The sequence below is a fragment of the Trachinotus anak genome, unplaced genomic scaffold, assembly GCF_046630095.1.
Source record: "Trachinotus anak isolate AG129_WGS33_773 ecotype Australia unplaced genomic scaffold, CSIRO_AGI_Tana_v1 ptg000014l, whole genome shotgun sequence".
Lineage (NCBI taxonomy): Eukaryota > Metazoa > Chordata > Actinopteri > Carangiformes > Carangidae > Trachinotus > Trachinotus anak.
The window spans coordinates 15,973,584-16,000,300 of record NW_027273865.1 but is presented as its reverse complement, the minus strand read 5'-3'; the positions used below and the strand labels follow the sequence as shown (position 1 = coordinate 16,000,300).

The 26,717-nt window shown below is 40.0% G+C and overlaps 2 protein-coding genes across 7 annotated transcripts in view; one reads left to right on the top strand and one right to left on the bottom strand.

Moving 5' to 3' along the window:
- mcamb (melanoma cell adhesion molecule b) overlaps positions 1 to 2,431 on the top strand; it is a 37,581-nt gene extending 35,150 nt beyond the window's left edge. For 3 of the 6 annotated variants that reach the window (XM_071497069.1, XM_071497067.1, XM_071497063.1), the window contains 3 exons: positions 434 to 557; positions 1,407 to 1,518; positions 1,674 to 2,431. In XM_071497069.1, coding sequence (XP_071353170.1) covers positions 434 to 557; positions 1,407 to 1,518; positions 1,674 to 1,703 — 266 coding nt within the window. In that variant the 3' untranslated portion in view covers positions 1,704 to 2,431. Of the gene's footprint in view, positions 1 to 433; positions 558 to 1,406; positions 1,519 to 1,668 lie in introns of all 6 variants that reach the window. The other 3 variants (XM_071497070.1, XM_071497068.1, XM_071497064.1) reach the window with 1 other exon arrangement.
- A 2,983-nt stretch (positions 2,432 to 5,414) lies between these two features.
- The window catches only part of cbl (Cbl proto-oncogene, E3 ubiquitin protein ligase), a 38,406-nt gene continuing 17,103 nt past the window's right edge, over positions 5,415 to 26,717 (bottom strand). The window contains exons 3-16 of the mRNA XM_071497062.1: positions 22,491 to 22,637; positions 21,319 to 21,475; positions 19,014 to 19,135; positions 17,086 to 17,223; positions 16,205 to 16,292; positions 15,093 to 15,224; positions 14,681 to 14,899; positions 13,325 to 13,456; positions 12,022 to 12,441; positions 11,486 to 11,574; positions 11,091 to 11,297; positions 10,870 to 10,958; positions 10,454 to 10,696; positions 5,415 to 8,704 (exon numbers count right to left, since the gene is read on the bottom strand). Coding sequence (XP_071353163.1) covers positions 8,409 to 8,704; positions 10,454 to 10,696; positions 10,870 to 10,958; positions 11,091 to 11,297; positions 11,486 to 11,574; positions 12,022 to 12,441; positions 13,325 to 13,456; positions 14,681 to 14,899; positions 15,093 to 15,224; positions 16,205 to 16,292; positions 17,086 to 17,223; positions 19,014 to 19,135; positions 21,319 to 21,475; positions 22,491 to 22,637 — 2,479 coding nt within the window. The 3' untranslated portion in view covers positions 5,415 to 8,408. The remainder of the gene's footprint in view (positions 8,705 to 10,453; positions 10,697 to 10,869; positions 10,959 to 11,090; positions 11,298 to 11,485; positions 11,575 to 12,021; positions 12,442 to 13,324; positions 13,457 to 14,680; positions 14,900 to 15,092; positions 15,225 to 16,204; positions 16,293 to 17,085; positions 17,224 to 19,013; positions 19,136 to 21,318; positions 21,476 to 22,490; positions 22,638 to 26,717) is intronic.

The following is a 26,717-nucleotide window of genomic DNA, read 5'->3' as shown; positions in this document are numbered from 1 at the left end:
TCACGTTGCTGCAGATTCCTCTTCTCCTCTTGACCTCAAAGGCAAAAAGCTGCTTTCCACTTCTCCTCTACAGCACCTCCCTTTCATCAGACCCCACCCCCACCCCCGATGAACAAAACATCAAACTATCATTAAATAGCCCATCTTCACCTCTCCCTGTGCATGTTGTCTGGCTGTTGTACAAGCAAACCTCTTCTCCTACACTCTCAAATGACTTTGCACCTTACTCTCTTTAGGTTGCCAGGTTTGGGTCACCTGATGCTAGTGCTGCGCTCTCTTTAGACGCACTGTATGCTATCTACTGTTCCTACACACTGTGGAATGCTGCACAGCCTGCCCAACGCGATCCTGAATGCGACTCTCCAGCTGCATGCTGTAATCTCATTAATTACAGTTTGTAATCATGGTTGTCCTTGTGCGTCTTCTCCACCAGAGGGCAGTGGTGTTATCATTGCGGTCATCATCGTCTGCATCCTGCTGCTGGCCATCTTGGGGAGTGTGCTCTACTTCCTCTACAAAAAGGGCAAGATCTGTGGCCGATCTGGCAAGCAAGACCTGTAAGTGCAATGAGAGTAACTTCACACATATTTTAAGACACATCATATGTTAATATGATGTGTCTTAAAATATGTGGAGTGCCAAAAAAAGAGTAATTATCACCAAGGCTGTGAGATATGGCTAAAATCTATGTCACAGTGCTCTAGCATTTTACAAGGGCTCAGTTGTCACAACAGAGTTTCAGTGTACAAACTGACTTCTTACCTTTGAACACAAAATTCTGCCCAAAGTTCAAAACACAAAATCAAACACTCAGTACTCAGCATAGAGTCTTATTGCTGAGTGTTCAGGTCACAGAATCAGTACATCATGTGTTTGCAAGAATCTGTCCTTATTTGAACAACATAAACCCTGGTGAGCAGCATTGCAACATACTATTATTGCCATTTCTTTTCTTTTCATTACTGTCAGGACTGTTTGTTATAGTAGTGTAAATTGTCATTTAATGTTAAATACTTTTCAGCATTACAGTATTCACACAACCAATTGTGCTTACTTTACCTCATGCCTCATTTCAAATACTGATAATCTTGAGATAATGAGAGAACATTTGGCATTTTCTATTTTGATGAGAAGTTATCGTTAGGCAGAAATATTTGATAATAGCATTTCTTTTAAAGGTAAAAATTGATTACAAAAATTAAAACACTGGATGGAATATGCATATAATTACATAAAATCCTCACATATAAAATTTTGTCAAAGTGTACCTCAGCATAATTCCTCTGAAAGTTGATATACAATAATAAATATAATACTATCTGCCAGCTCTAATCATCACTCATTATGGCCAAACAGCATACTGCAATATGCATGTTTCTAACGTGGGCATGTTCCTGGTCTAACAGCACCAAAGACAAGTCTAACAAAGATAACATCGTGGTGGAGATGAAGAGCGACAACACAGAGGAAGCGATTCTTCTCGGGGTCAATGGAGAAAAAAAACCTCCCAGCGACCAGGTAGATACCTAATCTTAAACTGAACTGGCTCAGGCCAAAGATAATTCTGTTTTTCTGCTGATCTGATGACGCCATTAACATATTTACACATGCTCCACCCCAACCCTCTCTTTTTGTCTCTGTGTTGTAATGTCTGTTTGCACTCTGGAGTAAAGGGTGGTGAGCACCTGGACGTGCAGAGGTGACTTCAGACACACCAACAGCTGCTCCCGTTCTTCCCTCTCAGGCTCAGGCCTGCCGATGCCTTCAAACTTCCTTCAAACTTCCCTCAAACCAGAGCTCCTTATCCCAGAGTGATGTCATGGAGAAGCTCAGTCGTCTGTCAGTTAATATCCTGATGGACGACTGAGACTCAAACTATTCTAAGATGCAGCTTTTGCTTACTGTCCTTTACAGCCCAGCACATTTCTCTTGGAATGCACCTCAAGCTTTAACGAGAAGTGATTTGATCACTCCATGACATTAAGTCTGTTAATAATGCATCCCCCTTAAACCAAAGAGCCGTGTAACCTGCTGATCGTCTGTAGAACAATCATTAGAGCACAAAGTTGACCAGGGACTTTTTTTTTATACCTGACTAAGCATCACCTCAGGCAAAGAGACGTATGAAAAAGCTCAAGTGTATATATTATAATCTGTGTATATATTTCTTTATTTAAAATAACACAATAAAAAAAACAACCAAAAATAAATTACCAGATAGTGTTATATTTTGTTCTAGAGAGCAGAGAGAGCTTAAGTAGTTTTAGCCATCTTGTTTCTATATTTTGTTTTTCGTGTTCTCTGTTTTGCTTAAGTCTGTACACTGAAATTTTTGGGATGCAACAATGCCTCTCTCTACAGCCAGTCCCAGCCTTGCCCAAAATGTTGCCTTTTAGCTCTGAAAATAAACTTTTAGGTCATTAAATCACAAGTCATTCACATTTGTTTTTTTTTGTTGTTGTTGTTTTTTCCTCTGTAGCTAACAGCCCTGTCTTTACACTCACCAGTTTGTCTATATTAAAGAAACTATTTTTGTGAGACGGGTGAATAATCTGTTCAGGATTTGACTTAGGAGGGTTAACATTATGTGTAGTTCTCATTACTTTACTGTTTCTTTCCTTCACCGTCTAGTTTTGATATCTTTTGTGTGTGTTGGAGTTCATGCTTTGCAAACAGTCAGGTTAAAAAGTTGCAAATGCCTTAAATCACATTCATGTAGAAACTCCACATTTTGTACTTAGTATGGTTATATTTAATGTTCAGTGCACTGATTTCTTTGTCGTTACTCTTCGTGCCGTTGTGTTGTTGTGTGTCTCTAATGTGAAACCATTTTTTGAATGTGACTGTATGTATTTCAGTAGTGATTTTTATTTCTTTTTTTAGGAGGACAGATGAGGGTAGAACAGATTATTGGTCCATGGTAAAATATGGTTCACAGCATGAAGTCGACCACCTTTAAGGAAAAGACACATCTCTGTTTAATGAGTGAATGAATTCATGTGTTGACAGACACAGAAATAATGGCTGAGGTCGAAAAGTATTTTTTTTGCTTAGGAAGTGACCCGGAAGTATCATAGCGACAGCCGTGATAAGACCTGTTTGAATTCTCTAATTGATAAGGAAAGGAGCTCCAATGCTTCCTTTCTGATCTCCTTTAGCATAGGAAACACTGGAGCTTCCTTTATGAAAGGAAAGGAGAAAATGCTGTCCCACAATTGAAGTGACACCTGTCGATGTATTGGACACATGTTTTTAGTTTAACCCTGGCCGACCCACACAAATGTAGAAACAACAGAGCATCTGCCTTATATTTGGGACACAGTCCGAAAAGTATGGAAATCCTGAGCTCCAAATCCATAAATGTAGATTTATTCTCTTTAAATCTATCCAGATTTCTAGTTAACAATATCATCATAACAATACACTGGGCTATATACGTAAATGTCATTTTAATAAACCCCCCCCCCATTGTGTAAAGCACTAAAAATTTATTTTCCCCACTTAACAAATGTATAAAAATGTAAAAAGTGCCCAAACCAGGAAACTCTATATACTTTTGTCTGAATATAATTTATTCTGACCTCTTGCTCAGTTAATTTTGTTTAATCATTATTTTAATGGCTCAACTTTATCTGCTTGCGTATTCCTTTCATGTTATCTTATTTCAACATTTCATTTGTTTTTGTGGTTTGGAAAGGAGTATTTATAGTACATGTGTTATGAATAAAACTGGTTTAAAAAACAAACAAACAAAAAAAAAAGAGCCCAGTGAAAGTTCAGTCATATTCTCTCTTCAGTGCAGTATCTTTTCCTAAGTTCTTAAGACTTCTCCTTCACATCTCTGGGAAACAACAGCGGACTTTGATTCCATATATGCAAATCAAATTGGAAGATAAATCACAAAGCTCTGTGCAGCTGTCATACTTACCCTTCCTGTCCTCTCTTAGTCTGTTTTATGTTTCTGCTGTTTTAAGAACTACCTGTGTTAAATTGTTTTGGATGTTTGAAATCTGTAAAATGCCCTTTAATGCCTTGGAGTTGTAGAATGTAAAATTAATGTCACTGATGGCATTCAAACCAATTTACCAACAAATTCATTGTTTGTAGTTTTTGAAAATTATACCAAATAAAGATTGACTTAAAAGAAAAGAGGAACTGAAAATGTATCTGTTGAAGTTAGATAGTGAGCTCCATAATAGGCTGTAATACTTTATAAAAATTATAATTATTAATAACAGTTAGCTTAAACTTTTTGTCAACGTGCCACAGGCCAGCGCAACATGAGGAATGTGAAATCTGTCTAAAGGCAAGCATGCATATAAATATATGGATATTAAGTTTCCAGTATTTGGAGTATTGTATGAGTATTTACTTGGGTTTAAATGAAGCAGATATTTCAAAGAAATATCTATTGTTCCTATAATTAGTAGCAGCTTTCTAGGAAACTTGTTTGGAAACAACTGACCTGTAAATCATGTATTCATGCACACAACATGCAGACAAGTAAAACATGTTATCGTCTTGTTCCTGCAGACATAAATAAGCATGTTATATGCTTATTCGTCTGTTGGTGCACAGAATATAGGTTTATTAAGTTTAGTAAGAGTTTTTAAAATTGCTTAGATATGATGCTGATTTGATCTAGCAGCTGGGCATCAAATCAGATTTTGCTTTTTAATGCAGTTACCAAGTGCATTACTGAACTTTCAAGACCATGAGCTATAAGATATAAACAGAAACAGAAGTGAAGACCTGAACCTGTCTGCAGGTCTGTGCGAGAACTGTTTGTTATCCGAATATATACTGTGCTGAAATGTTAAGCCCACTTTGTTGCATCATCTTCAAAACATCAAATCTGTGCCTTCGGACTGTTTCCACCGTCATGTCTGGTCCTGTATAGTTTCTCATCTATCCTCCGGCTTCACTTCAGCAAACTGTGTTCACAGCACATTTTGACTTTGCAAAGCAGGAAAAGCACAGGTGTAAAAAAAAAAAAAAAAAACATGAATGGTGGCCCCATTCCATTAAGCGTCCCAGTAAGCCCCATCAGTGAGTGAGCATGTCCCCAAACTGAATTCAACCATCTTTAATATCAAACAAAATAATGCTGCTGCAATCTTAGCATAAAAAATATTCACAGCAAAATATGCCAAAGTATAAAAGTGAATAGTCACTGTAATGTTTTTAATTTTACATTATTAATGCATTATAAAGTCAATGCATGAATTAATTCAGTGAATTTGCTGTTCAATAAGTAATCTACTAATGATAATAATCACAATGTCCTGTGTATCCTCATTTGACAATGTGCAGAAGATATTGTTTAATTTTTTACACTGGATAGTTCCCAGAATAATGTCGCCTGCAAGTCAAACATTCTAGAATAAGTATGTAGAGAAGAGAGACGTGTGTGATGCCTTTTGCTTATCATTTTATTAACAGCACTGTGCATACTTCCAAAGTGATATGAGCTTTAAAAACCATCAAAAAGTTAATGAATGCCTTTTACTGATGAGAAGCAACACGGATACATGGAACAACAGCTCCCTCTTCTGGCAGAAAATTGAAGTACCTCAGCAGAGGGACTTGACGCAACAGGGGCTGGTACACATCTAGCATCACTGAGGCTGAGAACTGGTCTGGGATGCAGACCAGTGCTTGTTCTCTTACTTGAGGCCTGATGCGGCTGATGATTGAGAGAGGACAGATTAATACAAGCAATACTGCACAATCTTGCCTTCAGAGATCAACAGGTAGAGATCAATACCTACAAACTCTCTTCAAAAACGAGGCCTTATTCTAAACATGGTAAGGATCTCTAAACATATGGCACTGCTCACAGAATTATTCACATAAGTAAACAAAACCTTTGGAACAAAATACATGTACAGGAATGCAAAAAGAAATAAAACAGCATGTTTTTCTTTCATATCACTAACTTTATACAATTTGCTTTTCTTTAGAGTGACAGTATCAAAGCACAAATTGGTATACTGTGCGAAAACAAAACAAAATTAAAAGGTAAATAATACACGACAATGCTGTCCTCAAAAACATCAACAAAACATTGGTACAGTATTGAGGATTGGGGACCTCCCCAACCATTACCCATCATTCAAGAAGTTTCTCAAGGCAACTAGGAACAGAAACAAAAGAACTAGAGGATGGCCAGACAGTGTGGAGGTTCCAGTCAATACATACCATTACCCAGAATAAGCTAGAGCTGATTAGCTATTGACATGTCATCTACACCCTCCCAAAAATAACAACATTCTTCATATGCTGGGAGAGGTTCAAGTCAATGTACCTAAAAGCTCCTTGCATTAATTTCTTATTCATTCATAGTACCTGGAAATGAAGCTGCTGTCTCTAGTCCTGTGAATATTTGAAATCATACAAAAAATGTGCAAGTTATACTGTGAGACAAAAAAAAAAAAAAAAAAGTAATAGGCTACTTGTGTGACTTCATTAAGCGGATACGTTTGGCTACATGTCACCTGGATGTACAGACAGCGGAAAGGTGAGCTGCTGTCTCTGCCAATGAGTCTCCTCTGTTTTTTTGAAAGCCAGGGTGAACGCCATGTGTTCAGATAAACATTATTCCTGAGTTAGTTCTTACAGTCAGCCCAAATACTGATTTCAATGTAGACTTGGGGGTGGGCCAGCAAACCCATGAGCCTACTTTTTAAAAAGCCTCACTCCCTTTCAGTGTGGCGAACTCCACAGAGAAGGGAAACTGATGTGAAAGAGAAGCCTGAATCTATTACAAAATGGCTGGTTTCCATACCCAAAGCATTTTGTCTGCTTTATTACTGTTGCTATACAGAAAAAAACAAAACAAAACCAAACCAAAAAAAAAAACTAAAGATTTTAAAACACTGAAAAGTTGACAGCTTGAGAGGGCTGCAATCTCACAAGCTATTTGTACTTTCAAGTATGCTACATTACGGACTGGAGTAACACGGGTGATACTGTCACTTTAAAGAAACAGGATGACGTTAAACACAATATTCACAAATGTACATTTAAGGCTTAATTGTTTAGCACTAACAATAGTAGCAGCAGTGAAGCACTTCTGAATTAATTATAATAACAATATTTATGATCATATTACAATAATATATTACCAAAGTAAATCAATAACTTTTTTTTTTGTTTGTTTCATAACACTGGACTGCGCTGGAGGCAGAAACCCGAATCAGCCAGCCAATGAAGTTAGACAAAGACAGAACGAAAACATTTCAGCCGCCATGGATCACACAACACTAGTCTGTCTGGTACTGCAGGGTTGTCAACATTAGTATGTCCTCTAATAATCTCACTGCCAGACTCTACAGCTACACTAGGCCCTGCCATATGAGTAAGAGCAGTAGTACATTTACAGAGCATGAGTCTGAGTATACTGACTGTAATTCCACATTCATGTTGTACAGGAACAGGGGTTCGTTTGAGAGCAGGTCATGAGGAGTAGGTCTGGCAGACACGCGAACATGCATGCTCACATACACAAACACACACTTACACATGGGCACACACACTGCCAGACAACAGTTCAGACCTGAAACCATCGTCATGCTACTTAAAAATAAAAAAAACGCACGACAAAACAAGGATGTCTTTCTAAAAAAAAAAAAAAAGTACCAAAGCAAAGTTGTTAATCAAAGGCCATAACAGACTGAATTCATCACGGAAAAGCTCTGCTGCATGTCTTCCAAGCTGCTGCTGACCGACACATCCTGGTGAGGAAGACACTCCAACTCTTCCTCACGTGTACTTCTCCACACTATCACATCCCTTAGTCTGACAGAGGGCCAAACCCCCCTTTAATCTGGTCCCTGTCTACCCATATCGCTTGTACCAACAGCGACCCTCAAAGCTGAAATCTTTTTCACATACTGTATATGCACGTACTGTATATATTACACACATTTAATATATATTTACTCATATATTAAATTTTCATATAGACATACATTTTTAGTTTTATTTGTGAGGTGTTGGTTACATTTTCAGCAAGAGGCTTCGACATGAAAGGTAAGAATCTCTCTTCCCAGGATTCCTACTTAAGTCTTGCGTTATGTGGCGTCCCATCATTGCTCCACATGTGCTCAGTCAGTCCCACGGAGATGTTCTTGAAAACGAAGAGGCCTACTGTAACAGTTTTAAGAAGGCCAGACACTGTTGAAAGCGCATGGAGTGCAGGACGCAGAGTCCCAGAGATGCTGTGAGTTTGCTGGAGTAACAGCCAGTTAAAATCCACAGGGGCGTAGGGCGTCAGCCAGCACCAGAGGTAGTGCTGCAGGCAATGGGCTTTGGGCTTTGGGCTGGCCTGTGCCAACCTAAACCCAACCAGGCTGGGCCAAGCTAGGGCGAGAGAGCAGACACGAAAGAGAGGCACAAGGAGTGTGCTATGTAAGAATATGAGCGGTGGAGGGAATGGAGACAAACTCACGTAGGATATTCTTGGCCATTTCGATATTGTTCTGTGCGATCATCAGTGCTTTCTGGATGTCCTGGTAAGAGTATCCCTGACTCATGAGGTGCTCTATCTCGCTACTGATTTGAGGGTTGGCCTCTCCTCCCGTTGCGCCACTACTGGGTGGAGCAGGGATGGGCGGGACAGGACTGGGTCGACGCTCTGAATTGATCCGTCTGGGCAGGGGCTTTGGAGGTCTCTCTGGTGCTTCCACTGGCTCTGAGAAGGCTGAAGAAACAGGGAGGGTGAGTGTATATGCCTGTAAAGCCACAAGGTCTGAAACACTCTAGTTCTGTCAAATCTGAGACAAAATAAATTCCTTTTAAATAACCTAAACGTCAATATAGGTCAATGGAATTTAATTTAAAAAAGATCTTGATCACTGTAATTTGGCGCTTGCAGCAGTCAGCATGTGAATAGTCTGTGAGGTAAGCTGCATGTTTTTATCATAATGTATATAGGTGAACTGGTTGACTTTTCCACAACTGTGACCTTTTGACAAGGCACTCATAAAGAGCCCAATCATAACGGGAGAGCTTGTCAGTGTTTGAGAGCAACTTAATTGGCCCTCAGGTACAGGATTCAGGGCTTTAGTTGAACACTCAGACACCCAGCAATCATCTTAGGTGGTTAAATGTCAGCTTGCTGCAGAGGCTAAGATTGCTCTGAGAAATTAAAGATTGTCACGTTAAGATAATGTTTTAGCTCTGTGGCTTTCACCGCTGAAAGGCTTCATATTAGCACCATCGACCAGCAAGTTATCATCATTAAGCTTGTCAGTGACTCCACCAAAATCCTCTTAAACAATCCTCCCATGTTGCCTTGGAGTCCTGTTCTCCTACAGCTCTCCATGGTTCCTCCTGCACCTGTTTACATTTCTTCCAGAGTGTGAGAGGTCTGTTTGGGCCACCAATAATGCATTAGTATAACCTCTACACAACCTGTTATCTGCAAGGGATGATATCTCAGTGGTCAGTATGAGATACAGATGGTTACTCTGCCATCAGGTTTGTCCAAAATCCTGGAAGCATCACTTACTTTTGTTTTAGGTTTAAGGTCACTGATGTTAGTGAATAGCTCTCTGTAATTACTGGTCTTTACCCTTCCTTGCACACAGTGATTGCACATACTGGAGCAAATGATGTCTGGCAATCGATTCATGGCAATTTATCAAAGTCCATATTGGATTCAAGCATTAACTTCAGAGAGCTTCTGGAAAATCTGTATTATGTCTGGCCCCATACCAGGTTGCAGGAAAACACTTAAGTCAACTTTTTGGGCTGCTCTCTCTGTCACTGAACTTTTGCACTACTTCAAGATATTGATTCATCAGCAATTTTAATTCATTTTGGCAGAGAAGGACCTGAAGAGGATGCTATTTTTTATATATATATATATATATATATATATATATATATATTTTTTTTTTTTTTACATCCAAGTGATTTTATAAAACACATGTACTATTTTCTGTTCTTAATGTAAAATTTCAACTTTTAAATGTCAAGTATCTTAACAGAAGAGCCCATGTTTTAACAGGTCATTTAACTGTTCAGATAACAAGAAGTATTTCTTACCTACCCTCAAGGTATCTAGCTGTTGATATAGTTTCATTTTCATTTCATTATTTCTGACAGCCAGACATAACCTTATCTAGCTCATAAACCTTGTCTAGCACATGTGCAAATTGGGGCAAAAAAATGACCTGTAAACTTGGATGACATGGGCCATATACTACAGTAACAAACCTCTCTTTCAGAACATGGCTCACTGTTAATTACCCCATAATTTGGGGGTATCTGAACATTTAGTTTACAATTGCATTGCTTGGGATTCCCCTGTAAATGTACCAAAATAGAGTGTTCAAAATACAACTGTGTAGGCTGGGTATTTATCACAATCACTGAGCATTTTGTTTGTGAAGTTTTATCATGTATTAGCAACCAGCTGTGGCTCAACAGAGCCAAGCATACTTACATGCTGCAGCTCCAGCGTCTGAATCTAGGGAAAGGCGGCTGAAAGCAGCCAAGGAGGATGAGCATGATGAGGAGGATGAAGAGGAGGAAGACGATCCCCCCAATTCTGAAAGGGTCCGTCGGGCAGGGGGCATTGGCAGCCGGGGTTTTGGAAAGTCATAGCCGTTTTCCTCTTCTTCTCTGTCCTCAGCTGTGTGGTCTCTAGGACCATTGGCCATTGCCAGAGGTGGCAACTCTGAATAGTCTGGAAGGATGGGAAACAATTTGTTAACATTACAGACTCTGACAGATAGAACTACACAACGTTAAATACAGACTATGCCTTATGTTTATGTGAATAAACATAAGGCATAGATAATTTTATTCTATCCTCGCTCAGCTAATTCTAGTCAGTGAAATGTTTGTGAATCAAAATACCTGAATCTCTGGCTGGCTGTGACCTGGCCTGGATGTTGTACATAGCTTCATACATTTGAGGTCCATCCTCTAGTTCAGCCAATGTCAGCCTACAACAGAAAACAACAACAATAATAAAATAACAGGGACATACACAACCTTGTGATTACTAACAAATCACTACCACCAAAGACAGTCATTTTTGTGCTAGTGGAAGTGGATTCACTGAGTGTGTTTAATACCTTGAGTTGAGTGTGGAGGCTTGGCTCTGTGCCTGGAGTGCTGATGGAGGCTGAGGTTGTGGCGGCCTTTGGACTGGTGGGGTCTCTCCAACAGGTGGTGCCGTGATGGGGGGCAGGACAGGGCGCGAGGAGGGGACCATGTACTCCGACTCCTCCTCACTGTCCCGTGCCTCCTCTCCTGTCACTGACCTCAGGGCTTGAGATGGTCTGAGAACAAACAACCCAAGAATATTTACAGTAGAACTGGATTTATAAAACCTAAAACACTGAAGCCTGAATTTTACGAGAGGGTTGTGCGTCTTTAATGAAATACAATGCTTTGTATCAATGTCTGTAACACATTAAAATCAATGTCGGTTAAGATGTAACGTCATTATAGTGCCAGTACAACGTACCTGCTTGCCAATGAATAGATGGCGTTGGCTGAGGCTGAGGGCTTGACTTTGGGGGTGTCATAATCTTGACCGACTGCTGCGGCAAAATTCTGGAAAAGACACAGAGGCAGAAATCTTACAAACTTTAAAGTGAAGAATATTCACACAATCAAAATCTAGAAACCAAATACCAATCTTGTTAAAGGAATCTTGCTACATGGGAAATTTCGTTTTTGGTTTCGTGCTAAAATGTTAAGAGTGACACCACTGTCATGTCAGTACTGTAAATATGAAGAGAGTGAATAAGCATATTTCCCAAAATGTAGAATTAATAAAAATGAACTGTAATGCCATTATGACGGCTGTGCCAAACCCATGTCTACAACATGGATTTCACAAATAGTAATAGACCAACATAACAGTATACTGGATTCTTTCATTTGGTTTACTTGGACTATTACTGCTAACTTGAACACTGTGTGCCTGTAATTGTAGCCAGTGAATGCACATCAAACCAAATGGTAGTTTAGTGTGTGGTGTTTTGTGTTTCCTCTGACCAGTTGGTGATCCAGACTGAGGGAGCTGTTGTTCTTCTGTGAGTCTGAGCGGGTGTCCAGAGCAGAGGGCAGCGCCAAGGGGAGGGAGTGTCGGTTGGAAAGTTCCCTGACACCTGCTCGAATGTCCACTCCCAAACTAGACACTTGGGAGGACGAGGAAGAGGAGGACGAGGACGATGAAGAAGAGTTGGGGGCCTTGGGAACAGGCCTAGAGTTCCAGTCAGTCAGGGGCCGGTTTGGAGGTGTAGGAGGGAGCTTATCTCGAAGGGGCTCCCCTGGCGTGCAGGGTAAGGGCCGTCTCTGCAGCCGTCCATCGGGGGCTGTCCCAGCTGTGTGGGGCCGGTCTGGAGGAGGAGGAGGGGGAAGATCCCTCAGTGCTGGGGGGAGGGGAAGAGGCTTGTCTTTGTGGTGAGATGCTGCCTGAAGGGGAGGAACAGAGATGGTGAGAGCCCATTTCGACTACATACAAGATTGATGTGAAATCCAAGCAAAACCTGTGCTGTTGGAAATAATGCATTCAGCAACGCTAAATGGAAATAATCAATTTAGCAACATAACCACGGTGTATGCATTCGTCATCATAATCAACAATATACATCATCTAATGAATAACACCATGGTAAAAACGTTTCTCAGCTGCTCACACTTTCAGATTCCTATTGACAATTTCCATTTATTTACGCTTTAAGTATAAATATGTATGTGGTAATATGAATGTGTCAGACTGTGGAAACACACTCTAAAATGAGCCATATGCAGAATTTAAAACGATTACTATGAACATCATTTCAACAGCTTACGTGTGTCAATGCGGTAATAGGAGTGAATGTAATTTCAATAACAGAGCTGGGTTACAAGTAAAATTATTCTTACACTTAAGCCTAGGTTTCACTCTCTGCTCTGACTTTGCTGATGCACCAAAAAAACCAAAAAAAAAAAAAAACAAAACAAAAATCAAGCATGAGCCTGCTGCAAAGCAGGATATTTGAGTACTTTGAGGAGTAAACTGAAGCAACCAAATTTTGGGACAACACTAAAATGTCTTCTATGTTACAACAAACATGACAGGTACTGCAGTAGAGCTTGCATTAAAATAATTTGAACTTCCATCTATGCGAAAAAGTCCTGTCATTCTCCTATGACAGTATCATTTACCGTATACCTGCGGGATATGACACACCCTTCCAGATATAAACTGGACAATAAAACCACATATTGAAGATGCTGTGTGACTGTGAACTTTTACTGTAACGCCCTCTCTTTGCTGAACAAGATGTTAACCTGGTTGTGAATTTTCAGTTACCTTCGTGGTGACCCCAGGGCTGGAGGCACCGGGGGGATTGGGAGGTCTGTGTGGTAGCAGGTCTAGTCTGGGCGGCACAGGGGGAAGAGAGGACTGAGGAGCCATGGACATAGGTGACGGGGGGCGTTCCACCTGGATCACATTTACAACAGCAGAACATGACACATGATCAAATTCTGCTACATGGGAAACATTTTTACACAGTCAGCTCTTGCTCTGTACATGATACACATGATGAAAGTTGCTCCAATCCAGACTGCAGCTAATATTACCCACCCACCTTGTTTTTTAATGTAAGCTTAGCCATGTTGTGTGTGGTTTAAAAGGAAAACACAACACCACAGTTCTTATCACATTTCTCTTTGAATGGTCTGAGATTATCTCTATCTGGAGCAGGATGACAGAGCTGAAAATGTTATCATTTTTTTAATCATCATATCATGCAGTGTCGTAATAAAAATATCGCATTATTGCATTATTGCTGAACGATATGTCGGAGCATCTCTGTAGAACCACGATCCTTCATTTATAATTGGATTTTGTGACACATTTTACTTTTATCAAAAATATCAGCTCCTGTGATTTGGATACTGACTGATAATATTTCGATATATTGTTCAGCCTGACAGTATAACACACGAAATGTCAGTAAAACAGTAACTAGGCTAATTTTACTGCACCCTCCAAGGCCAGAGCTTTATTTTGCTCAGTTTTTCAAAGAAAAAATAATAAAATAAAAAATCCAAAACATGTTTTGTTTTAACATGAAGCATTTTGAACTACCTCAAATCAATACAAAATATTTATGAAGTACAGCCAAATACTTCACAGTGTACAAGTACATTTAAAGAACAAGGATGAGACAGAGGCCGGGTCAGCAATCAAAGCAAAAGAAATTCCAGGGACCACATCAAAGTGTGTGTGATCTCAGGTATTCACCTACTCTATAAGCAGACTAATGCACACAGAGCTTCTCTGAGGCACATAAAAGATGTAGGATAGGAGAATGCCCCACATATCAAATACTGAGAGGCACAAAAAAGCTGCTACCTTGGCACCATGAAAGATGGAGATGAAAGACTTTAGATATGAGCCGTGAGCTTGAAGCACACAAAAAGTGAAGAGGGCAAAGCAGGGAGTGTTTTATCTGTACAGAGATGGGTCTCTCAGGAAAACAGAGACGAGAAGAGGACAGCAGAAACCCATGAGGTACATCCAGGGTATCAAACCAACTAAGCCAAGACCCTCAATGTTTTATCAGTGGGAAATACTAAAACAGGTTGCCCAGTATCATGACTGGAAACTTTGAGCAAACTGGGATAACTTTTGTCCAATTAAGTCTTTCCACAATCTTACCTTTGCACAGGCAAGTTTGCTCATCATGAGGTGAGGGTCTTCAAGTCTGTCGTCATCATCATCGTCATAGCTGGGTGATGGAGCACCCTCAGCCCCAAATGTGCCCCTGCAGGAGCCCCCGCTGTTGTCCTTGGGGTCAAAAGGATCCACAACAATGGGCTCTGTACCCTTAATCTCACAGCGACAGAAGGGGCATCCCGTTCCCTGACCCTCTGACTCCTGAAACACAGGCAGAAAGGCAGATGTAATAACACAAGGAGTTGAAAGGAGGTTATGTGCTTTTATATGCCTGTTGCGTCTGTACAGAGGAACGCTTCAACAGTGAGTTCTCCTCTCAATAGGTATGAGTTATGACACTTTACTTGGAGCAGCCAACCCACAGAAACCCCTTTCCATCCACCCACTCTCGTACCTGCCAGGCAGTGAGACAGGAGGTGCACATGAGATGACCGCAGGGCTCAATCTTCACGTCCTTGTCATTCTCGGCACAGATCTTACACAGCTGGAAAGTGGAGCCCATCTCACAGTACAACTCATATTGCTCCTGAGGGGAAAAAATGAGACAACTATGAGCTCTCAGTTCCTGAACCCAGAGTAACATCATACGGTACTAACATCACCTGAGATCATTTTGAAAGAGCCTAGAAGGATCTGGAGCAAAGTCAAAATGTGGGGGCGTGTTTTTAGTTTCAGTCCTGTGCTCAAGCAAAAATGAGTCTGTTCATAAACACCTTTACCAAACTCTGTGCAGATATGCAAACCAAACCCGACAGAGACTAGATACACCAGGGTGGATATTCTTTTACAATATTTCCCCAGTTCAGAGTTATGTATCTTGCTTATTTAACATGTTGAGCCCAATGTGATGACAGTATGAAATACTTCAGGAGAGATATGTGTTTCTTGTAATACTTAACATGGAGAAACCCTGCACTGACAAAGGAACAATTTCTTTTCACTATGAAACAATTAAACTCTGAAATGCACCATTTATTTTTAACTTTATTTACACTTAGCTTAAAGTCATGTCCTCATTTAATTTGGGGAACATGAGGTTAACTGTTAGAGTCTTAAAAGAAGATGACTCAACATTAAAGCAAAAACATCCTGTTTAAAGTATAGAAAGGCATGCTTGAAATGCACATACTTTAAATTTTTCTGCACTGCCACCTTCTCTGCATTTACTAGTATACTTCATTAGTTGTGGTTGTTTTTTTAAACATACATGTCAGAAGACATTAAATGCTACTCCTTTAAATCTATTCATTATCAGCTACATAAGCTTGACTAATTCAGTTCCTGTGGGCTGAGTTATAATTTCTTTTACTTCTCCTTTTGGTTGTGCAGTGCACTGTCGCATCATTTTTTTCAACTAGGATATTTCCTGGACTGTGTCCACCAAAAAAAAAAATAAATAAAAAAAATAAAAAAAATTTATCCTTTACAATAAAATGCCAAAGTCCAATGAGAATGTATAAGATATAAATGACTGAGGATGCAGTCTGAGAAGAACATTGCTCTGACCTGTGTGACTTTGATGTGGTCTTGAGGCGAAGGCTCACAGAGTCCTGTCAGGTCAGGGTTTTGGGTCCGACCGTCAGGGAATAAATAGCTGGAGAAGCAGAGGCACATAAACTTAGAGGTTATGTACAGAGGTTCCCTTGAAGTATCCTTGGGTATTTCCACAGGCATTTTCCTTTTAAAGTTATCATCATCATTAGTTAGTATGATTATAATGCATGTATACCTAACAGGCTGTGGTAATGAAAACATCTGTTCAATCCATTCATTCAATCTGGCAACGTGTTTTAATATTACCACCAATTTGATGCATGTACAGTAAGTGACTAATTTACAAATGGGTCAGATGCTGTAATTACCATTTGTCAAATGTTTTGTAGATGCAGGCGATATACTATGTAGGCTTTCCCAGTTTAAATAAGCACTTGATTACAGGTTGGGGCAGGCCAACCATAGCTTTCATTAAACAAAGGAATCAACGCTGGCATAAAAAGATGAGTTTCACGCCAGCCAGCTAAACCACTGACTGAGCTGCACTTAGAAACCAACAGTTCTATTCTGGTTATGATAACACTGGAATGATGGGAACAAGCAATATGATATGGCTGGATTGGTTTAAAGCTGAAAGGCAGATTCAGTCGTGGATGCTAAACAGAGCTGCATAGCATGCAGTAATGCATGCTTTGTGGGAAGAGAAGAGAGAAGGAGAAATGACAGAAAGAATCCTACATATGACAGGAAATTTGACTTTTACATCATTTATTATCAACTGCACCAAATGAAGACCAAGATCCAGCCAAAACATGGCTGATCAAAGGTCTACATGTAACCCCAAAAGAAAATGACAGATATTAGTGTGCCAAACAAAATGCCAGTGAACTTACAATCCTTCCCTGAACCCATCTATGAGGGCCTGGAAGAGGGGTTTATTGTGGGGAATGGTCTGGAGTATGTTTCCATCTGCTGTCACATAACCGATTGCCCACTGACCCAGCCGTGTGCAACTCAGGCGGAAGATGTAACTGGGGAGAGAGACATGAGAAATAAGACATATTGAAGTTGTGTCAAAGAGTTGCACTTTGTTACGCTAAAAAAGTGATCAAATAGTTGGGACTGCAAATGGGTCCGGCAAACTGTACACATGAAGAAACACGTTCTTCAAGGATGCACACAACTTTTTCTGAAATAAATTTGGTACAAATGAAAATATGTTGGCTGAACTTCGCACAGCAATAGCCCTGTGGCAATTTAATCTGTGATCACTGAAAAAAGTCTGAATGTACTTCACATGAAAAGATATCCCATTCAAAGATAAGCAACTGACATAAAATGCATTCTACATAAATGCTATATACATAAAAAATACATTAAACACATAAAGCATAGGTTATATGTTATACACTACATTACATGTATATTACACACATGAAAGTATATATGTAAAAACAGGAAAGCGGCTACAGGTATATCATCACACTTATCACTGAACCTGGCCGAGGAAGACCTAACATGAGTTGCATAAGAACAACATTAAAAAAAAAAAAAAATTAGCCAAATGCATGGTGTGGTGCACAATGCTGCTCAAATATGATGATGCTCTAGCATTGGTTGGGCGTTCCTTCATTAGCTGCTGCAGGTGAACAGGACTTAGCTGCCCCCTGCTATGCCTAGCTGCCGCACCTGACAGAGTGGAAATGGAAGTGTAGCTACGGGAGGCCACATATGTCTGACAAGAAAATTAGCCACTCACCACACAATCTAACATTTCCTGGCTGCTTGCTTCTATGTGCAAGTTGATAAATTTGTATCAGGAAATGACCAAATTAAAAAACGGCTCTAGGGGGTATTGAGTATCCGCGCAAAGCAGCCCGTCTTCGTAAGTACTCCAGCTGAGGCGTTCAGGGCAAGCTGGATACCACTGGTAAGTGATTTAGGTAAGCCAGAAAAAACAAGAGCAGCACATTAATCGATTTTAGATGACACAAATGCATGTATTAGGATTTCCCGACAGGACAGGGCTGAATTTGGCGTTACTGCACAAGTGGAAAAAAGGAGTCTTGATGATGGCCTTGATGTTCAGTTTTGAAGTGGAACGAGTGCTCTACCCATAATATAAACAGATCACTTATGACAGTAAGTTGTAATTTCAAGTGTCAAAATGCTGCACTCAAATAGGCCAATAACTGCTTGGATGTCAACGTGGCCCTACACAGGCCAGGCCGAAACAGTGACATCAGCTTTTAGTGTACAATCAGGCCATTGATGCTAGGTACCAGTGCCACGCTGCCCTGGGTCCTTCGCACACAAGCCCGCCTACACACACACACACACACACACACGCACGCACGCACGCACGCACGCACGCACGCGCACGCACGCGCACACACACACAATCACACACACAGACAAACACAGACACACACACACATACACACACAAAAGCATAAATGGTATGTGAAACCAAGACTGAACTTGTGCCTTGTCCATCACTGTGTTGATGCAAAACTGAACATTGATCATTTGCATTTGTGTGCGTCTGTGTTTGCATGCAGAGTGAGAGCAGTACTCACGTATGTAACAACAATACTACACACACACATTAACATACATGTATATAATCTCCTGAGCAGGGATGAAAATAGGTCTTGAGAACAACAGTAAACCCAAAACTGTGCTGTTGCCTGTGGAAATAAATGAACATGGTCACACAATTTGTCTTATTAAGTTCCAAAAATGGAAATAAAAGTGTGTTGGTAGGTTGTGTGTACACACGCGTTTTACATAAACGCGTGTGTCTCTCTGTATGTCTCACCTGCCAGGCTTGTGAATGAACTTTTGCAGCCGTGCTTTGACCTCATCGTAGGTGAGGAAGGCCATGTACCCCGGGTGAGTAACTGCCAAGCTGTTCCAGTTCCGCAGCAGAGACGACCAAGGCTACACACACACAGACACAAGAAAAAGAGTGACTCATCTGATGTGTCAGTGAATCGACACAGCAATGACAGTACAAGCAGAGTGACAGAGAAATGCATCATAGATGAAGCTAAAACAACAGTTTACTTAAGTGAAATTTACAATGGCCATCTCAATCTGCAGTCTGGGTCAAGCAATGTAAAACGGTCCTTTAACCTTAATTTGCAACACTTAAAACAATGTGCAACTCATTTGATACCATCTGGAGCCGCAGTATGAGAAATGTAAAATGGAGCAGAATCGAGCAGACTGCTTCCCACAAGGGACAACACAGGTGTTTCTACTGCTTGATGCAAATCAAGTCAAGACAACCTAACAATAAGACATGAAGACTAACGCAAAAAAGAAAAAGAAAAAAATTATAGTACTCTATAGCGCGTTGATGGAGTGCAGTAGTGAGCTGTAGGTTCTGCAATTGCTCTCACCAGTCTGTGTGGTGTGTGAAAGGAAGTAGAATTAGCGCAACACTGAAAATGAGCTGCAGAGGTTATGGCCAAAGTTAAAGCTACACAACAATTAATATGTAAAACACACATTTTTTAAAATTTGGCTAAATGACAAAGGGAAACGGTCCTATTCCTCTGTAGCATCTTCATGTTTATATTAAAATTATACTTTTTACAGTAGTTACAAGTGACAAGTCAAAATTGTCTCCCCTGCTGTACTCAATGTTAAATGTATTGGATCTCATCTCTCTTGTACCATTTAGTGTAATATGATCACCAGCTAGCTGCTTTAGTAAACAAAATTGTGCTCAGTAATATAATATCCAGTAAGTGTACATTTATTTTTTTTAGTCACCTCTTTGCCATTTGGACATCAATTCAACCTAGATTAACTTTGAACTTAACTAAGCAGAGCAAGCAAACTTTTCTTAATATATTGGTTTATATTCACCATCACATCACTCAACCTAAAGATACGAAAAGAAATAACACATTTGAAGTGCTCTTAACGCCGCATCATCACCCCCAGTCTACTGCATATCAAGGACAGAGCTTAAAATGGCCACAGGCTCACTTCCTCTTCTGAGCTTGAGGACATTTAGAGGAGGACTTCACTTCTGTATGAGGGAGTGTCATAGGAAATGTATGTAATCTGTTTAGTTTTCATTAAGCCTGTCAGTGCCCTACACACAAGTAGCCAGGGAAAATGTCACTACAGGAATAGACAACATACACTAATGCATATGAAATATAATACAAGAGGCTTGAGGTTATGTAAATTAAAACACAGTTATTAGGTTTAGATATGAGATGTGGTAAAACACTGGCAGATTTCATTTGGTACTGTGTTAATTACAATGCTGATAAAAAATGCTTGCACTATATATACAATAGATGAGCTCTGAAGATGGTGCCTGATAAACCCACCCTCAGCCTTCCCTTTGCTCTTTCCTTTCTATATTTTCTTTTTACCCATCCTCTGTTCTCCTGCTGCTTCATTATATGTTCATGAAGAAGAAAATAATAAATGTGCCGTTTCCTGCTGCCTTGTGTTCATGATTGAAAAATATAAATGGCTGGCTACATTTATCCCTTCACCTCACCACAGCTACCAGCACATGAGTAGTGTGCTATGGTGTGGTCTATCAATTACAAAGTTCAGTCAGTGTCTGGCAAAGTAAAAACGACTCATAAACTGTCAGTGTAAGTGGATGCTTAGTTAGATTCCTGTCTAGGGAATTATTCCACAAATTTGACTGTGTTTGAGGAAGATCTCTGTGTGATTCTTGTTGGAAAAACCTGACCTGTCTGGGCCTTGTAAAGCAGCAGCAGGCACCCCTTAAGAAGGACAAAATAATGTCTCTATCTGTACTGCATGAGCAGAGTGGAGGAAACTTTCAACTTCAGTCCCATCTGACAGTGTGAATATGTCAGCAGGCATCCTGCTAACAAGTTGATAGTGTTAGCCAAAAAAAGATGTAGCAGATTAGTTTAAGTTCATTATGTGCTGCTCAAATGAAATTTGTTTCCTTTACCAAGGCTAACAGACTGCTGAATTACTCCCCCCCTCTCTCTCTCTCTCTGTCTTCTCTGTCACTCTCTTCCTTTACACATTTCTTTTCTCATTAACTCACACGGAAATGATAAGACAAGAAGAAATGATCAGTGTGTGCAGGAGTGTGTTTGTATGTTCCCTACCTGAAATAGCCTGGTGAAGATGTCAAACTCAAAGACAGAGATGTAGTCGTTGCAGGTGAGGTCTATTGTGGACTTGAGGGCCATGGCCTCCAGTCCGGAGCTGATGGGATGAAACTCATGAAGAGACTGACGGAACACCTTCCAAGGCACGATAGTCCTGTAACACACAAAAAGACAAAACAGATGATGACATCCCTTTGCACAAACTGAAATCAAACAAACATCAAGATATCATAAATAATGAGTGTTGAATGCGGACTACCAGCACTCTGCCTGGCGTTCCCTAGGTGCATAAATGTGTGGTGACAATCTTGATTTTAACTTTGGGTCAACTGGCCTCTTATACAATTCTTGTGTGCATCATTAACAGTTAAGTCAGTGCACAGCACCACTTGTGAATACGAAAAAAGAACCACATTTTCTGTACAGAAGTTATATTTTTGTTATTCATATAAAATATAGAGGAAATGCTATTTTGTGAACAGACTGTTTGAGTACTCCTACATACAGTTTTAAGGGTCAGTGGTCATGACAGATGATGTGATGACATCTTTTAAAGAAAGGGGTGGCAGGTTAATTTCAATGCATTCAGGCCAACATTTGCAAAAAACTAAACTTATCTTTCCCATATAGTGGTCATATTCTTTGGTCAGTTACTGCTATAGATATACTGCTATATAAGATATATAAACCACAAAGTTATCTGATAAATAGGGACATTAATGTATCATTACATAGTGTTGAGAAAACCCAGTGTTGCCCTTGTTGTTCCACATGGCTCATTCATTTCTGCTGTGTACATTTGGGGAGTGGTTGATGCAAATGTATGTAATGGTATAGAACATGGGTTCACACATTTACATATCAAGGACCCCAAAAAAAGACTGTTTTAGTCATAACACTACACACTTTACTCATTAACCAACATTTGCCTAAGAAAGAATATTTATTGTCTGCGACTACTATGAAAGAAGAGCAAGTAGGGTGAAACTATTTCTCTCAGATGTCACTTATACATTTTCTTAGTGTAGTAACTTCTAATTAAGTGGTGAATTGAACTCATTTTCATTCCCCTTTAAGGGACCCCAAGATGCCTGGGTGGAACCACTGGAGCAATACAATTTTCTACTGTTTAAAGTAATATATAAAAAGTAATATATAATTGGACTCACTTGTCCCCAAAGGCGCGCCTCCAGAACTCTGCAGCATCGGCCTTTGTGATGCGGAAGTTGTCACCCTGAAACAGACCATTGGGGAAGATGGCCTTCAGCTCAGCCAGCATGTGGCTGAAGATCAACGACAGCTTGGTGAGGTTCCGCCTGTGGAAGTCAAGAGTAGACTGTGTGAGATTACAAGTCTTTAACATTAAACTGTGGTTACAGCGTCGGCATTGGTACCATTCACATGGTTCATGTCTTAGCATTACAGGTGTTGATATTAATTAGATGACACAGAATATACTGTATGTATTATTGATGGGGTGTATCAGTCCTAATCCTGATATTTAAGAATTAGTGTATGTGTGTTTAGCTGCAAAGTGTTAGACTTATTAATGATGTTCACTGAAACCTGGATAATTTTTGCTTGCAAGAGATCTTTGCTAAGGCAAAACATACAGGGAAAAGTGACAATATAATGAGTTCTGCTAATGTTGGTTAGTTTCGAAGATTCAAACATGCAACTTTCTCAGGCAGATATGAATAATAACCTGTTAAGCCTTCTTGTTGGTTTTGCCACCTGCGCCAACGCAAAAAAAGTGATTGAGCAGACCATCAATGACAGAAAAAATGAACTTGCATGCAAGTATGTATTACATGTTTAGTTCATATATTATTTAATCTAAATGGAGCAGTGGTAACATTGAGAACCCTTGAGAGTTCACTGGCCGATAAATACAACCCTAGTAACAGTGGTGTGTGATGAAAGTAAGCGAAGCAAAACGTGCAGAAGGAACACATCAGCAGATAGAAAAGATGACTCTCGTGAAGCATGGAGTCCTCTCTCCTTGTGCACATTTTCTGATTACATCCATCTTCTCCCATTTGCTCTTTAGTTTGTTTCTTAATTTCCTCCAGTAGGGAATTAGGCTTGACACTAGTGCCATCTAACTCTAGTTCCCTTCTGTCAACTACTTGCCACAACTTATTTTTACCTCTATCGAGCTGATCAACATGACAAAGGAAGGCCAGCGTCCAGCTGTTGACTACCCTGTGGTCGGCGGTCACTGGAGATAAATATATATCAAAACTAGAATTACCGCCTCACAATTGTATGCCTCTGCGAGTAATGGCAAAAAACATTTTTGCCAAATTCGAAGAAATCCGCTCAGAAATATGGCGTTCACATGGCGAAAATAGTGTTTTGTGAGGTCACTGTGACCTTGACCTTTGACCACCAAAATCTACACAGTTCATCCTTGAGTCCAAGTGAATGTTTGTGCCAATTTTGAGGAAGTTCTGTCAAGGCGTTACTGAGATATTTTGTCCATAAGAATGGGCAGTACAACCCGAAAATATGCCTCCAGCCTTGGCTGTCACTGGCGCAGAGGCATAAAAACACAGATGAAATTATCATCACCATAAATCGAGGTTTCCTTGCGATATAAAATCATTTACTTAAAAAGAAGAGAAAACTAAAGCAGTTGAGAACAATGCATGTAGTTTTGTGGCCACCACTGATGGATAAAATGATGTGTGGAAGGTTGCAGATGTTATTGATGTTGTGGGTGGAACTAGCTTAGCCTTGGTGTTTATTATTGCACATTTTCAATGTGTAAAAATCTCAAAGTTTCATACTTGTTATACAGGTCCCAGAAACAAACAATGTGACAAGCTTATATAAAATAACACTAAATTTGTTTTTACTTATTTTTGCCACAAGGCGAACTCAGTGACTTTAAACCCTTATTTAGTTCTGACACACACGTCAGGAGGCAACATGAATGCTTAGCCTTTCCTCTTAAAAAAAACATGAGATTTGAAGGTAGACTTTACACTTCCGTATGAATAACAGGTTATGGTTTGTAAAAAGTTCAGTAAGATGGATGGTAGTTAACAGAAGAGGGTCAAGGGTGGAAATAAAGACCTTTTACTCAAGGCGGGGTTTCTGCTTGGTGTTTTCTTCCACTGAGAATTGTCCTTAGCTGCTTCCACAATACAGAAATAGCCACAGGTCCATGGAGACAACATAGTGTTCAAGGACACACACATACACAATCACAGAGTGACCGAGATGTAGGCTAGTACATTTTAGTGTACAGCTTTGGTTCCAGTTGCAAAAGGGTGGTTGACAAACACAGAGGAGAGGAAAAGGCTTAAGAGTAGGAGAATAAAAAAATAATAAAGATGAGAAGGGTATAATTGTGGAAGACAAAAGTGAGAGGGGATGATACAAAAAAGTAGACTAGGCACGGTGTCACCATACCCCTGCACCCCATCAAAGCATTAGAAGCGTTATGCTGAGAAAGCCATGATTTATGAGGCAGCACAAAGCGAGATTGTGCTTGGCTGTTGGGCAGGGTGAATTGACATGCATGAGAGAGACAGCAATGAAAGCGTGGCTACACTGCAGCTGCCCCACACTACACTATGCACCCTATGAGTGGAGAGAGGGGGGAGTGGAAAGAGTGAATGAGGAAGGACAGTGACTTAAGATAGATGAATAAGATTAGTGTACATTGAGAACCTGCCAAAATAGACCAGCGCTTTTAGTATCATAGTTAACCTCAGAGGAACAGACAAGGATCTGAAAGAGAAAACGCAAAGATCGCAAACACACTTATAGCTGGATGTGTAATCTTTCAGTGCACTACCCATTTAAAATCTACAGCAAAGACTTGAAGCCAGATGCCTCGACTGTATGTCTTTGATGTCAGGGCTGTCCTCATCAGTGATGCAATGTGGAAAATGAGACCTTCAACTACTCTCGGCATTTCCCTGAAGAGCTCATGCAGCCATAATCGTGGACCCTTTCCAGTGTCGTTTCAGGAAAAAGCAGGCATCTGTGACACTGCATTTCTGTGTGTTTTCTCCAGCAGCTATCATCTCAGCAGGAGGTTCTCCTGTGTTTCTCCTGCTTCCTGGCCCTACTGGCCTACTGAGCCTTAATGCTGCAGCTTCATCCATTCTTCTGTCAAACTCTCTCTACCCTGTGCTTTTATCAAAGTTACAACAGCCCCCCTGCTCTACTTTCATCTCCAACGTAATTGTATGAAGACAGTACCCTCTCTCTCTCAAGTTTATGTGTGGAATTAATCTCTTCTCTCTCAAAGCCTTCATTTCAACATCTAGGTTACTTTGCCGTCTACTGAATACACTTATCTACTCCCCTCATCTCTGAACTTGAAACATTCATGGAGGCTACTTAAGACTTTAAGCTTATTAAGTCCTCTCTTCAAACCCACCATTTCATTTCATTTCTCATTCACCAGTAAATGCTAATGATATGTTTGAAGATGCTGACTTGCAGATCATTTCTATGTGCACAATATAGGCACTGAAATAATGTGATCTGAAGAGGCTAATGCTTGGGTGGATTTTACATGTATGGAAGGGCAACGGATTCTGGTAGTTGTTCTGATACATTTATAGTTTATAAACTTTATAGTTTCACACCCAGATAAAACATCAGTTTTCCAAGAAATCACGTCTTCTTCACAGCTCTAAAACAATAGCCTACACAGGAAGTTGTGCTGTGCAGCCACTAGCAGTGCCGAGGTCACTAATAGACAGACCGTGGTCTGGAACCAGATGCTGCTGTCCTATCCATTCCCAGAACTATAACTTATAAATATGGGATTATTACATTTGTAATCTAGTGTTTCTGTTTTAACCAATGCAGCTTTTCTAGCCTTTACGGTAGTGGTAATGTTATGCTACTTGCCTTGAGTCAGTTAGAGACACACATGGTGAGATGGGAAACAGTTGAAGAAATGAGACGAAGGGCATATGACCACTTGCAGTAGTAGGCTAGAACACTTAATTCTTTTTCCATATGTTGTCGAGTATGAAAAGACCCAGAATAAACACTGTAAGTGGAGCACTTGATTACTGTAAGCAAATTATTTAAACAGCATTTGTATGGGTCCCAAGTTTTGATGACGTTTTGATCCATTTAAAAGGTTGATCACTGTGGGCAATTTTCAGTAGAGTTTAACATTATAAAACTCATCTAAGCTTTCTCTGCCTCATCAGGATTGTGTGGGTGTCTTTGATCAAATTTAACTGACAGTGCTGGCAACATAAGCAAACAACCCCACAACTGTCATCACATTTTGATTTCTAATATATTTATTGATATAGCTAAACGTTGATGCATGGAAACATGTGACATTACCTTTTTCAAATTGAGCCCTGCCCTAAAAAAAAAAAAAAAAAAAAAAAAAATACAGAAATCTCTCA